At 36.0% G+C, this 15,527-nt stretch overlaps 1 protein-coding gene across 1 annotated transcript; it reads right to left on the bottom strand.

Moving 5' to 3' along the window:
• Positions 1-8,110: 8,110 nt before the first annotated feature.
• On the bottom strand, positions 8,111-8,921 carry LOC142171830 (uncharacterized). The gene is made up of 2 exons (XM_075235535.1): positions 8,610-8,921; positions 8,111-8,452 (listed from the first exon to the last, which is right to left on the bottom strand). The coding sequence occupies exons 1-2, from the start codon at positions 8,919-8,921 to the stop codon at positions 8,111-8,113; spliced, it is 654 nt and encodes a 217-aa protein (XP_075091636.1).
• Between the last annotated feature and the right edge of the window lie 6,606 nt (positions 8,922-15,527).

Raw genomic sequence — 15,527 nt, 5'->3', positions numbered from 1 at the left:
GGTAATTCTTATCATAAACCTTCAACTGCCGCAACACGTATGCAATCACCCTACCATCATGCATCAATAATGCACCGAGCCCAATACGAGATGTATCACAATACACCATGTAGGATCCTGAACCTGTGGGCAACACCAACACTGGCGCCGTAGTCAAATCAGTTTTAAGCTTCTGAAAGCTCAACTCACACTCATCCGACCATCTGAATAGGGCATCCTTCTGGGTCAATCGAGTCAATGGGGTTGCTATGGATGAAAACTCCTCCATGAATCGGTGATAATAACCTACCAAACCCAAGAAACTCCGGATCTCTGTAGCTGAAGTAGATCTAGACCAGTTCTGAACTGCAGGCGACTAAGTCAAACCAAAACTCACAGTTTGAAAACTTGGCATATAACTGACTATCTCTCAGATTTTGAAGTACAATCCGAAGATGCTGCTCATGCTCCTCTCGACTGCGGGAGTAGATCAAGATATCATCAATGAATACGATCACAAAAGAATCTGAATAGCGCTTGAATGCCCAGTTCATCAAATCCATAAATGTTACTGGGGAATTTGTACTCTTCAACTGATGGTAGCCCGAACTCAAATCAATCTTCAAAAACACTTTGGCACCCTGAAGCTGATCAAATAAGTCATCAATCCTCAGAAACAGATACTTGTTCTTGATGGTGACTTTGTTCAACTGCCGATAGTCTATACACATCCTCATCGACCCATATTTCTTCTTCACGAACAACACGGGCGCACCCCAGGGCGAGACACTAGGTCTAATGAATCCCTTATCAAGTAAATCTTGCAATTGCTCCTTAATTTCCTTCAACTTCGACGGGGTCATACGGTATGGTAGAATGGAAATGGGCTGAGTTCCCGGAGCCAAATCAATACAGATACAATATCTCTGTCGGGTGGCATCCCTGGCAGATCTGCTGGAAACACCTCTGGAAACTCATGCATAACAGGTACTGAATCCATGGAAGGAACCTCCACACTCGAATTACGGACATAGGCTAAATAAGCTAGACATCCCTTCTCGACCATACATCGAGCCTTGACATAAGAAATAACTATGTTGGTAGAATGGCCAGGAGTCCCTCTCCACTCTAATCTAGGCAACCCCGGCATGGCTAAGGTCACTATCTTGGCGTGACAGTCCAGTACAACATGATAAGGTGACAATCAATCCATGCCCAAGATAACATCAAAATCAAGCATGTCAAGAAGTAGGAGATCTACGTTAGTCTCAAGACTCTCAATAGTAATCACACACGAGCGATAAATGCGATCTACAATAATAGAATCTCCCACAGGTGTGTACACATACACAGGAGTACTCAAAGAATCATGAGGCACAACCAGATATGAAGCAAAATAGGATGATACGTAGGAATAAGTAGAGCCCGGATCAAATAAAACTGAAGCATCTCTATGGAAAACGAAACAATACCTGTGATAACGACGTCAGATGACTCGGCCTCAGGTTTAGCTGGGAAAGCATAAAATTGGGGTTGGGCCCCACCACTCTAACCTACATCTCTGGGACGGCCTCTAGTTGGCTGGCCTCCACCTCTAACGGCCTGACGTCCACCTTTGGCATGGTGACGCAACCGGTGATGGGACCATGGCACGAGAACTCTACCGTGGCATGCCACCCAATAATGTCGGACAGAACCTCCTGATATGACCAATACCTCCACACTCAAAACACTCATCCTGTTGCTGTGGCTGCTGAAGCTGACCCGAACAGGCCGGATAACTACAACGATAGCTCTAAGTCGGAGATGCACTGATAGGAGTTGATGGTGCACTATAGGCTGGCTGCCCAGAATGAGATACATACGGACCACGACTCCCAAAAGCACTGTGAGATTCCTGAAGCATTGACTGAAATGGCCTGGGAGGATGGCCTCTACCAAAAGTAACCTTGTCTTTAGATGAGGAACCACTAAAACTATCGGAATGATGAGTCTTCTTATTAGACACCGTCCCCCTCTCTTGAGCACGAATTATCTCGATCCGTCTAGCAATATCTACGACCCTCTGAAAAGTAATGTCATCTCCAGTCTCCTTGGCCATCTGTAGCCTGATAGTGAAAGTGAGCCCATCAATGAATCTCCTCACTCTCTCCCTCTCAGTAGGGAGCAAGATAATGTCAAGGCGAGCTAGGTCCACAAATCGAGTCTCTATTGGGTAACAGTCGTACTACCCTACTGAAGACGCTCAACTGCATGCGATAATCCTCTTTGAGAGTGACATAGGTGAACTTCTCTAGAAATAACTGTGAGAATTGATCCCAGGTAAGTGCAGGCGAACCAACTAGTCTAGTCAACATATAATCTCTCCACCACCTCTTGGTGAAACCAGTCATCTGAAATACTGCAAAGTCGACCCCATTGTTCTCAACTATACCCATGTTTCACAACACCTCGTGGCAACCGTCCAAATAATCTTATGGGTCCTCAAAAGTTATACCACTAAAATGAACAGGAAAGAGCTTGGTAAACTTATCTAACCTCAACAAAGCCTCAGAAGACATAGCGGGCCTATTACCGGCCTGTGCCGCAATAACTGGCTGAACCACCCCAACTGGCGGGGCTGCTAGAGTCTGATACTGGGGAGCCGCCTGCTCCAGGGTGTGAGTAGTGGGAGTTTGTGCTCCTCCCCCAACCTGAGAGACGGCTCGTGCCACCGGGAATGTACCGGCCTGGGCTACACTCTCCATAACGCCCATCAAATGGACTAGAGCATCCTGAAGCACCGGAGTGGCTATGAACCCCTCCTGGACTTGAGCTTGTCTGGCGGGTACAGTCTGAGCTGGAACCTCCTCCTTGTGATCAATATGAGGCTCCACTACGGATGTTGCTGCTCGAGCTCTAGGCTAAGCTCTGCCTCTGGCTCGGCCTCGGCCTCTGCCCATGGTAATAGCTGTCAAAGGGGGCCCCGGCTCCTGTCCGACTGTAGATGTTGTGTGTGTTCTCGCCATCTGCGAGAGAACAAGAATAGAATAGTTCAATCATCAATGATAGAATACAACAAAGTGAGAAGAAGTGGCATGTTTCCTAAACTCCATAGCCTCTGGAAGATAAGTACAGACGTCTCCGTACCGATCCTCCAGACTCTACTAAGCTTGCTCGTGACTCGTGAGACCTAGGCAACCTAGTGCTCTGATACCAACTTGTCACGACTCGGAATTCCCACCCTCGGGACTGTGATGACGCCTAACATTTCACTTGCTAGGCAAGCCAACGTTAGAAATAGTTTTTTGGGCCATTTTTAACAATTCAAATTAAATAATAACCAAGAAACTGAATAAACTGAAATAGAGTGAGAAAATCATAATAACAGCGATATCTAGATACAATCCCAGAACTGATGTCACAAGTACACGAGCGACTAGAGTACTACAAATAAAAGTCTGAATGAAAGCATAACTGTCTGAAATACGGTAAACAACTAGAGTGATATGAAAGGGGACTTCAGGGCTGCGGACGCCGTGCATCTCTACGTCAAGTCTTCGTCAAGAAACCAATCCGAGCAATCTACTGACCGCCGCTAGGACTGACTCCAAAATCTGCACAAGAAGTGCAAAGTGTAGTATGAGTACAACTGATCCCATGTACTCTATAGATAAATTTTTTGTTTCCAATTTTAATTTTAATCTTGATATTTCAGTGGCTTAAATATAAGTAAAACCTTGATGTTTTCAATAATTTTTTGGTTGCCAAAAGTATGGTTAATTGATCTCCAATAATAGATCTAATGCCTTTTAGAATTAGTTTAATCAAATATTGAAATGAGAAATCGATTACAATTCATGCTATGATTATAGTTTTGAAAGTACCTCCAAATGAAAAAGTAGGACTTCACTCCAGTCTATATTATGTTGCAAATGCAGATTTTGTAAGATAACGATTAGTATTAAAATGCTTTAGAAAATTGTTAACTCACTAGAAGAATACAGGACAACAACAAAAAAATTAAAAAGAGAAGAAATTGCCTACTGCCAAGGCTTAGATAGTGCAGAAATTTTTGCAAGTCCAGTGTTGAAGCTCCGTCGAAAAACAAAAATGATGACGCTCTATGGGACTCTTGAAAGGAGAAAGACAAACTGAAAGCAATTTAAAGTGAGACAGCAACCAGGAAATAGCACGGATAATTTGATCATTTCATAATTTTATCCTAAAATAATTAATCTCGATATTTTATCCCAACTAGAAGATGAAGTAATTTAGTCCCAGTTTCTGATATAAATTTTATCTTAAATTTTAAACCACCTTATTTTACCTTATCCCATAAACCAAACTACCACTATGAATTAATACATCACAACCGACAATCTTCACCGGAAGCGATGATATTTTAATCGAACGGTGACACCTGGGTAGATACGATACTTTATATTATAAGAGTAATAAAATGTTAAACTTTCTGTTTGTATTTCCAATTGCTAGATTTTTTTGTCTCTTTGCTCCCCGTAACTTTGTACATTTTTTTCCGATTATTATATAGAGAGAGTTCACTATGATATAATGTTCAAATCGAAAATCGATTAGAAATAAATCGAATCGAAATTAGAAAATCGAACTGAATCGAATTTATTTCAGTTCGGTTTCGGTTACTATTTTACAAAATCGAAAACCAAATAATCGAACCGAATTTTTTTAAATCGAACCGAACCGATCGGACGCGTGACGTGTGTCAATTAGTTAATGAAACTCGAGGGAACTAAAGTTTCACCTCTAATAGTACGTGTCTAAGTCTAACAGAATCACCCTATACTAGTATTTCATCAGCTATTTGATTCCGACATCGCTCTTCTTTAAACGGTCATTTACTTCCTTTGCACTTTCACTTTTGTATTCTACAAATACAAACATTTAACTACTTGTTCAGAGCTGATTTTAGTGCAGTGCGTTTGTTTGGTTACTTGCATCAATATGATTAATTTTAGCATAGCAACTCGCATAAATTAATACAATATAGTGTTTGATTGGTCAAATAACAAAATACAATTGAAGCATAACTAATGTTGCATTTGATTGGCCGTATAAGGTAGAATAATCAAAGTATAATAAATGCAATGTTTGATTGGTCATATAAGAAAAAACATCTCCACATAACTGATGTAATTTTTGATTGACGATATTAAAATACATGCGCATTAAGTTAGGTGAAAATCTATATATTGTTTTATGCAGGATAAAACGTAAAATAAATATACATGCATATATATATATATATATATGTGTGTATGTAAAACTACGTAAAGATAAATATTTATAAAATATATTTTAATCATCCCATGAAAATGATAATCTTCTCAATATTAACCAACTCATAACAATCATTTCATTATTATATCCCCTATAAACAATGCTTGCATCATAATTTTCGCGTATCTAATCTGTGAACTAACTTTTAACAGACAAGTTGAAATTTTTTATAGTAGTTAATGTACTAGGTGGAGGAAATTTGTGTGATGACCACAGGTGGATTTAGGGGCGGAATGGGTTCACCTGAACCCCCTTCATCGAAAGATTACACTGTATATATAAGGCAAAATCTATTTTTTGCATCTATATATTAAGTTTTGAATCCCCTTGACACAACTCAAAAGTGCTGCTTAGTGGTCAAGGGGGTTCAGAACCTTTGTAAGGTCATAGGTTCAATTCCTACTAGCTTACAATCTTTTTTAACTTTTTTCTTTTTGAACCTCCTTAGCGGTGATCCTGCCTCCGCCAATGGTGATAACTCGATAGGTCAGTTTCAGATTTAACCTTCACTTCTGTGTTCTGAGACCTCGAACAGCTCCGTTTAGCCTTTCTCGATTTGCATGTACAGTCCGTGTCTTATTTCGAAAAATTTCTATGTGAAAAATTGATGAAAATGTAAAATTTTGCCTTAAAACTCATTTCAATTTACTACGGTCAATATTTTTTATAAACGGACCCGTATCAGAATTTTGACGGTCCCGGTGAGTCTGTATCGTGATTTGGGATTTGGGCGTATGCCCGGAAACAAATTCGGAAGTCCATAACTTGATTTAATGTAATTTGTTGAAAACTAGCAATTTAAAGGTTTAAACAATTCTTAAATATGACCGTAAGTTGACTTTGCTGCTACCGGGCTCGGATTTCGGTTCCGAAATTTGGTATAGGTTCATTTCACTATTTATGACTTGTCTACAAAATTTGGTGTAAAACGGAGTTGATTTGCCGTGATTCGGACTCCGTTGGTAAAATTTCATGTTCTTGAGTTTCTTTGAAATTATCATTCATTTTGATGTTTGATTCATAGTTCTAGGTGTTATTTTGATGTTTTGATCGCGCGAACAAGTTCGTATGATGTTATTACTTTTGTGTGCATGTTTGCTTTGGAGCCCGAAGGACTAGGGTGAATTTCGTATAGGCTACAGGTGATTTTTGGACTTAGGCCATTACTAGCCGTTGGGGCAAAATGATAAAGAAAAAGAAGGAAGGGTCAACGCGATGAAGTTTGGTGTTGTTCCTCAGTGACGTCATCTCAACTCCCACTAAAGGAAGACCCTAGTTGTTTGTCTTGGGCCGCCAAACCCACTCGCCTAAATCCTAGGTCCACCACTGTAGGTAGATCTAATATCTTATCCAACTGGAGGAAGCATTGAGAACTAATTAAATCTGTTTTTATGTAGCAGATTGATGTTATTTTATACTATTTGAGAAAGAAAGGAAAGTATGGTCCTCAAAATAAGATACGGTTTACAACCACTGATTGTATGTTCAAGACTAGAATTGAACAAATTTATCAGAGGTACATCAATGCTTCTGCCGAAAAGAAGCTTGCTGTTGTCAAACCCCAGGACGTCGTATCAGAATACATATTGGGGTACAGGTTACTCGCAAATATTTCATGGGATCAAGTTGATTTTGTGATTATGCCCATAAATATTGTGGAGAAATTTTATTGGTTGTTGGTTGTGTTTGACATTACCGGTAGGGTTCTATATGTTTATGATTCTATGGTCTCTTCACGAAATCACAACCTTGTTAAATATGTTGTCAACAAGTTTTCTGTTATGATCCCCCTCTACTTATCATGCACCGGCTTCTATGGAAAGCGTCCAGACATCAACTACAAGAACATAAAGGCATATATTGAAAAAGGTGTTATTGACCCTCTTGACATTCAATGGTTGGTCGATGAGATACCCCAGCAAAAAGAGGGATCACTGTATGAAAAAACTGTTTTTCCTTCTATCTATTTAACGGATTTTATTTTACAATGAATGCTAAATCTTTTTTCCTAATTTGTTTTGCAGTGACTGTGGTGTATACGTGGCTGCATTTGCAGAATATGTCAGCATTAGAGAGCTAACAGTGACCTTTATGATATTGATCAACATGGTAGACGCTATGGAGCGCTACTTTGGGATTATGCTGGGAAGAAGCAAGATACTGGTGCAATTAGTGAGAGCGAGGTGACTGGAAGATTAGAAAGAAGAAAAGGTGCACCAACTGTGAACGAGAGAACACAAGTCCGAAAGAAGAAGAATTAGTTTCCCTTTTCTGTAGAAAAATTATAGTTAGATTGTTTAGTTGTAGCTGTTTTGTAGTAAAGTTGTAGACAAATTATTATCTAAGAACAAGTGAGTTGAAGTTTATTTGTAGCAGATTTGTGCTACAATTGTTTTACCCTATGTTTTGTTATTTTATCCAGGATACTACTACTTAGAATAGGAAACATCTGTTATTTGTTTTTTGGTTGAAAGTTGTTAGTACTTGATATCGTTATTGTTAGCATATAATTTCTTTACAATTTAACCACAATTATGTATTATACATATGAAAGGTTGAAATTAATACACTCAGTAATTAAACAAAATAAATACAAACCAACTGCATTAAGAGCTGAAAATATTTTATTATAGGAGACAGTCTTTATTCAATTTATCAATACAATTACACCTCAACTATAATTCTCCAGAATACCTCAACACAATTTATCAAAAAATCTTGTGACTTTATCAAATTTTATTTTCTCTTGGGAGCATTCTTACAAGATCTTTTGTTATGCCCTTCTAGTCCGCAGTTGTCATATGAAACCTTGTACTTCTTTAAATTTACTTCATCATATGGTTTGTATCTTTTTTTTAGGTCTTCCTGGCCGTCTTTTCCCGGTAGGTGGCATCACAACTTCTTCAGCTATATGTTGTGGCACATTCCATTTGCTTTCATCAGGCATCGGGTCTACTGGTATTTCATAAGTATGCAAGAGGCTCTCCCTCGTGTAATAAGGAGAACAATAGTTTTCATAAGACTCATTCCTGTGCCTTAAAGCTGCCAAAGCATGTGCACAAGGAAGTTCATCAAGCTGGAATTGTCCACAACTACATCTCTTATTTTGAAGACAAACAATATAGCGCTTCACACTATCTATCACTGTATGGATGTGATCTATTGAATCCCTCACCTACAATTTCATTACAAACACACAACAACTTATCAGAAACATATACAAAATAACTACAATTATTCAACATTTTATCTACAATGACTGTATGTATTTAGTTATTCCAAGTATTTAGTTTGATGGAATAATTGATCCGATGTTATTGGATATAGCTTACCCTCAGCTTCTGCAATAATGCCATGTTGTCCTCCAACTCTTTGTTATATTTTTTCCCAAGGTATGTGAATGTACCATTTGCTTTCAATAACTTTTCATTAGTCCAACGTTCAAGAAGAGTTCTCATGTACTCTAATAGTTCTACTATCGACAACTCTCTTGCATCTCTTGTTACCGCATTCAATGACTCTGCAATGTTTGATGTCATCGTCCAAGTTCTGTTCACCGTAGCATGTACTCGAGACCATCTATGATAGCCAATATCGTATAGGTATGCTTTAACACGTGTGTCGATCTCTTCAATCTTTGACATTCTTTCATTATATTCATCAAGCGTGTATGATCGTGCCGTGGAAAAGTACAATTCGCTTAACTTTAGATGACCCTCCTTGAACTTTGACCTTATATTTGTCCAAATATGCTACATGCAAATATAATGTGGCATGCCGGTATAAACAATAGATGTTGCCTTCAAGATACTCTCATTCGATCCGAAACAACACACATATTTGGTTTTTCACCATATGCATGTTTGAATTTCTCAAAAAATCACTTCCATGATGCGTCATTTTCTAAATCAACAACAGCGTATGCCATTGGTAATATGCTACCTATCATATGTGACAAAAAGAAATTCAATTTTCATAATAAAACTGTAGAGGGAAAAAAAATACATACAAAAAATAAATTTACAACAATATTTCTACAATAAATCTACAATACCTGTTGTATCCATTGTGCTAGCTGTTAGCATTATTCCCCTGTATGCCGACTTCAAGAAGGTCCCATCAACTACTACAACTGGCCTACAATATTCCTAACCCTTGATTGACGTACTAAGCGCAACAAATGCGCACAAGAAACAGTCATCGTCAGTCTTCTACAATTTAACTACCGACCCCGGATAAGTCTTCTCCAGAATATACAAATAACTAGGCAATCGACTGTAGGAGTCAGCAGGATGACCTCTCAAAAATTTCAAAGCCTTTTCCTTTGCTCTCCAAGCTTGCATGTATGTTAAGTTCTCACCGTGTTCAGACAACATATCAGTTTGTATGTCTTTTGGTGTGTAAATTATCTTAGTATCCGCATATTTTGGTATAACCATGCTACCAACTACCATGGCAGTAGGTTTGCGTTGTATGTATGTATTCTCCATCAAAGAGCATGTGTGCAAACTGTTGAATTTTCGAACCTTGAACAATGCTGAATCATTTATGCTGGTGGACTTGAAGTGCCATGTACAATTGTCCCTCCCCAACACATACCAGACAGTAGCTACAGAATAAAAATAATCTAAAGAATGTTATGCAATATGTAGCTACAAAATAATAGGTTGTTTAAGCATAAAAATCTTATATTGAACAATTTATATACAAAAAAACTACAAATTATCTACAATTTGTATACAATGATATTACAAACTATACAAAAAAAATACAAATAAACTACAAATTAAACAAAGATATGATTTTTGACCATTGAACTGTTCCTACCTTCTAGCACTAGACCTTTTCACCCTAAATTGGAACTTGTTCATGACAGAATAATGCTTCATTGCACTGGTAATTGTTTGCTTGTCTTTGTATACTTGGCCTACTTCAATAACACTTGGCATATGTTCTGTTATGGTGATACTTTCATATTCCACTATCGCCGGAGATGTTGGCATATCAATCAACTTAAGTGTTCCAGATGAACCTGCAATCAATTAAAGCTAACTACAGTTCTGACATATATTGTAGATAGTTTGTAGTAGAATTGTAGAACACGTGAAATTCAATACTTCTATATTCATAATAGTTGAACTACACTTGTTATATAGTTTTTTTGTAGCAATATTGTAGAAAAAGTGAAGAACACATGAAATATAAACAAACATCACCACTGATATAACAGAACAAACCTGCAATTGTGTTCGAATTAGAGATACCACATTCCAAATCGAAATTACGCGTATTATACATAGCGGATACATTCCTAAGCTTTTGTTTTCCTTTTTCATCTCCATATATACTCGAACTCCCATATCGTTCTGAATTTTCATTGGAGGACAATGTTCGTTGACAATGTATTTGATTACGATGATTTTTTCTGATGTATCGATCATTAGATGCTCTGCGATTGCAGAATTCAATTGACTATAATTTGAATCTTCGCTGACTACAATTCCGTCAACATTAAAATCTCTATATCTCTCAAAGCTATTCCAATTACCATTTAGCTGAAGCATAATAACTATTTTCGACATTATTTCGTGGAATTCAGTACAATTGTAGATAATTGCTTCGCTTATGGTTGTGAAACCAGAATAGACAGAGAAAAGCAGAGTATCAGAATAGTGAGAAAAACGGCTTAATTGCAGGCTTAATTCATTGCGATTATTGCGTTGCAAAATCTCGATAGAATCCTACGCTATCCCAAAATTCCGCTTCTAAAAAAGGAATGCTACTGCAGAAAGGATTCTAGTTTAAATAATTGTATAGAATTTGTAGGCAAAACGTGTTCAGGCCGGGTAATTAAGTAAAGATGAATATTTTTGATAATAAAGTTTCATATAGTGTATAGAAATGAAAAAATTCCAAAAAAAAAAAAAAACTATGACAAAGTTAAAGATATAATCCCAAATTTCCGGTTTGATGCGGTTGGCGGTTTGGTTTTGTTCACCCCCAGCCGTCTAACACATATAACCAAAAAAGTTATTCACTAAGACATTTTGTCCCAAAGGTAATTTTCTTCGTCTCAAACTTTAACTAACATGTCTGTATCTGCAAAAACCAAAAAAGGTGTTTTATATTACCTTTCAAGAATTTAAATTTATTAAACTATTCACACTTTAATTTTGATAATATATTTGCTTCCTTTTCAACCATTACTTTAATATTCTCTTCCACGTTACCGATATCTTCCACATTACCGATATGTTATTCCTATATAGGTCAAATTAACATCTTAAACTCTATATCGAATAAAAACCATTACATAAAATATGAAGTAGGAGTAACACATTTAAAATTTTAAGGTTATATCTTATCGCCTTTCACATTTGACCAAAGAGGCCATCCACACATGGACGTGACAAAAATAAGAGAGGGATCGATCGACCACAAGCATAAATAAAAGAAAAGAGGAAAAAAGAAAAAAAGAGAAAGATGAGGGGTTGAAAAAGAGACGACTTGTTTTTTAAAATAAGCCTAAAAAAAGACATAAATAAATACGGAAGAAATAGAAAAGAAAATAAGAAAGAATGACGAATAAGTGGAAAAAAGAAACGTTAGTGATATTAACAAGTTAAAGGTTACAATGGTTTATTTTTTCTGTCTTTCTATATTTATTATCAAAAGCGACTCAAGTGTTGCCAGATCAATCTTTTTCACCATTTGGATTTAGAAATTTGTCACCTTCAGAATGGTTTGCTCATTTTCATCTTCAATATCTATCTTCATCTACTTGTGGACAAAACTAATGACTCCTTTTCTCATTCAGAAATGAATACTCCTTGAATTTAGTTTTCTATTTTGCACTAACAAATGCAGTTTAAGTTTCTTCACAATTTAATCATTGTACATAAAATATCTTGTATAGTGATAAGAAGCAAGCATGAAAACGTAACCTCTACATTTGTATATATCTTTCAAAAGTTCAACCAACTTTTCCTGGAAAAATTACAAATTTGCTTCTTATCTTGTGAGTTTATGTCCTAAAGTTGGGTCATGTTTCACTTATTGCATAAGCATAATTTTCCCGTCTCCTCTTGATTACAAAGCACACTTAGCTTAAACAAATCACACTAATACATCAATCAATAGTGTAAAAAATCTTTACTTACGTTAGTGTATTCTCGAAGATCATCAATACAGATATGCTCATCCTCCATGTATGGTTTTGGTCCCATCTCAGAATAGCTTCCTGAGCGAAAGACGGGAACATATCCAGAATCAAGAATTTGTGTAGTCGATTCCTAGATATTTCATAAAATCAAAGAAAAGTTCAATTAGCAAAACTGGTTAAACACACAAACACATACAAGAAGCTTCTCCAGCTTGCAGAGCTTGTGGTGTGCACAAATTGACAGCTGAAGAATACGACTAAACATGTATAATGCGAACAAAGCACAATTCAGCAACAGCTTATAATTCATCACATGACCTACACTACAGAGCCATTATATGCATAATATGGCATAAAAATATGGAAGGTGTACAGTGGCGAGAAGTTATGAACTTCCTATATTAGCTTACTGCAACAATCAAGCTATTCATCTCAAGACAAAGAGCATTTTCTCTCCTTTGATTAGCTTACTTTATGTTCGCTACGAGTCTTATAGTCACTACTAGAAATCAGGTGATTTCCGTCTAAGACTTTTCGACCGAAATCGGTCGGAAACAAACCCGACCGAAATCGGTCGAAAATAAGAGTATTTGGTCACAAAAGTCAACAAAAATTTTCTGACAAAAAAAAAAATAATTCCGACCGATTTCGGTCGGAAATTGGTCAAATATTTGGTCATACTTGTATATAATATACAAAAATAATTATTTATTAAAACTTTTCCAAATTTCCGACCTTTCGGTCGGACCTGGGTCAAATATTTAGTCATAATTGTATAAAATGTACAAAAAAAATTATTTATTAAAAGTTTTCCAAATTTCCGACGATTTCGGTCGAAAATTGGTCAAATATTTGGTATTTATTAAGGATTTTCCAACTTTCCGACCGATTTCGGTCGGAAATTGGTCAAATATTTGGTCATGCGTGTATATAATGTACAAAAATAATTATTTATTAAAAGTTTTGCAAATTTCCTACCGATTTCGGTCAAAAATAGGTCAAATATTTGGTCATACTTATATATAATGTACAAAAATAATTATTTATTAAAAGTTTTCCAACTTTCCGACCGATTTCGGTCGAAAATTGGTCAAATATTTGGTCATACGTGTATATAATGTACAAAAATAATTATTTATTAAAATATTTCCAAATTTCCGACCGAAATCGGTCGGAAATATATATATATATATATATATATATATATATATATATATATATATATAGAGAGAGAGAGAGAGAGAGAGAGAGATATCTTAATATAGCTAATGTTATATCGAATATAGCTTATATACTATACACTTAGTATATATGTCACGACCCCAAATTTCCTCCGTAGGATGTCGTGATGGCACATAGTCTCTAAGACTAGGTAAGTCTATCAATGCGGAATAAAAATTTAAATCTGAAATAAATAAATTACAATTCAAACAATTTCAACTCCCAAAATCCGGTAGAAATAAGTCATAAGCTTCTAAGAATTTATCCTCAATATCTCTATATATATCAAGGTTTAAAGAAAATAAGGAAGCAAAAAGATGTATATATACTATACTATATTATGCAATTAATTGATAATTACTTTAAGTATAAAAGTGTAATAGTTACAATTAGCTTATAGATATTGATAATTATACTAAGTAGAAGTGTACGCACTAAGGACATATCCTTAAGTAATGTTAGTGATTTACTAGCCTATACATTATTAATTATACACTAAGTAAAAATTTATTAATGGTATACATGAAAAATATTAGTGATTATTTAATTATCTTAAACTGATAACTAAAGTAAGTACAAATATATTAGTTGCATAGTTAATTAATATTAATAATTAATTAGCTAGTATCATTAATTTTAGTTTATATTATTACATGGTAGATTCTAAATAAATACGTCTTTCTCACCAAAATTATGGGTCATTATCTAGATTATTTTGTTTCTATCAATAAACATGCCTCAGCAAAAGCCTAACTTTTCTTTACTCTTTCTCTGCCTCACTCACGCCTTTCTCTTTCTCTTTGACCTTTCTCTTTCTTTTTGACTTTTCTCTTTATCTTTCTCTTTCTCAGCAAATCCCATCTTCACCAGCGTCGTCGGCACTCAACCCAAGGGGCCATTGTCATCGGCAATCCAAGCGGCCATCGTCGGCACTCTGACTCCTCTCCATCTCCGGTAAGTTTTCTTTTTGGGGATGGTTTGAGGTCGTTTTTGGGTGAGTGTTGTGAATGTTGTTTCTTTTGGTTTTGTTGCTACTGCTATTCTCATCTCTATGTGTCTTATTATGGCTATTTTTGAAAGGTTTCTCAGACCACCCTCACCAGATTTGACTCCCTCCGCCCACCGCCGCCACGCTGATATTGAGTCACAGTTAGGATTCAACCCAGAACTTGGCTATTCTACTCCTAAAGTAAGTAGAATATTGTTTGCTATCCCAGCTAATATAATATCAATTAATTGTCAAGGTGTTTGAGCATAGAGAACATGATATAGATGTTTGAACATGATAGTGTATTTTTGAAATATTTGATGGGTATTTATTTTTTTGTAATTTTGTTTAGGTTGATTTGTGTGGAAAATAAATTGTTTGGCAGCTCATATATTCAGAAAGTTCTGTTTTTGATGAGGAAAACTGATAATCTCTCGGTGTATTTGATAATAAAATAATGACTAGTATATGTTTTAGTAAATTCTATTAAAATTTGATGAGTATTAATTTTTTGTATGATAACTAACAGTTGACAACATATATAGGAAGTTAGAAATCCTACTTGTTATCCACTAAGCTATTTTCACTCTCTTTAAGAATATGTATTTGGAATATGTTAGCTTGCTTGAGGGTCTGAAAAAGGCAGATTATCAAGATGAGTCTAGTAGTGGAAAACAGGATTTAATATAATGCTCCATGCTAGTTGCTACATGATTATTATGTTGTTTAATATAATGCTCCATGCTAGTTGCTACATGATTATTATGTTGTTTAATATAATGCTCCATGCTAGCTGCTACATGATTATTATAATGCTCCATTCACACGAGAATGGTTTAGGTACCATAGGGATCACTTTTGGATGAAAGACAATTAATA

This window comes from Nicotiana tabacum, chromosome 17 (genome assembly GCF_000715075.1).
Source record: "Nicotiana tabacum cultivar K326 chromosome 17, ASM71507v2, whole genome shotgun sequence".
Classification (NCBI taxonomy): domain Eukaryota; kingdom Viridiplantae; phylum Streptophyta; class Magnoliopsida; order Solanales; family Solanaceae; genus Nicotiana; species Nicotiana tabacum.
The sequence above is the reverse complement of the archived record's forward strand: the minus strand, read 5'-3'. Positions and strand labels throughout refer to the sequence as shown.

Coding starts and splice junctions, on each gene's coding strand:
- LOC142171830 (XM_075235535.1), bottom strand. CDS start 8,921: ATGTCAAAGATTGAAGAGATCGACACACGTGTTAAAGCATACCTATAC. Junction 8,453..8,609: donor CATTATTGCAGAAGCTGAGG/GTAAGCTATATC, acceptor ATGAAATTGTAG/GTGAGGGATTCAATAGATCA.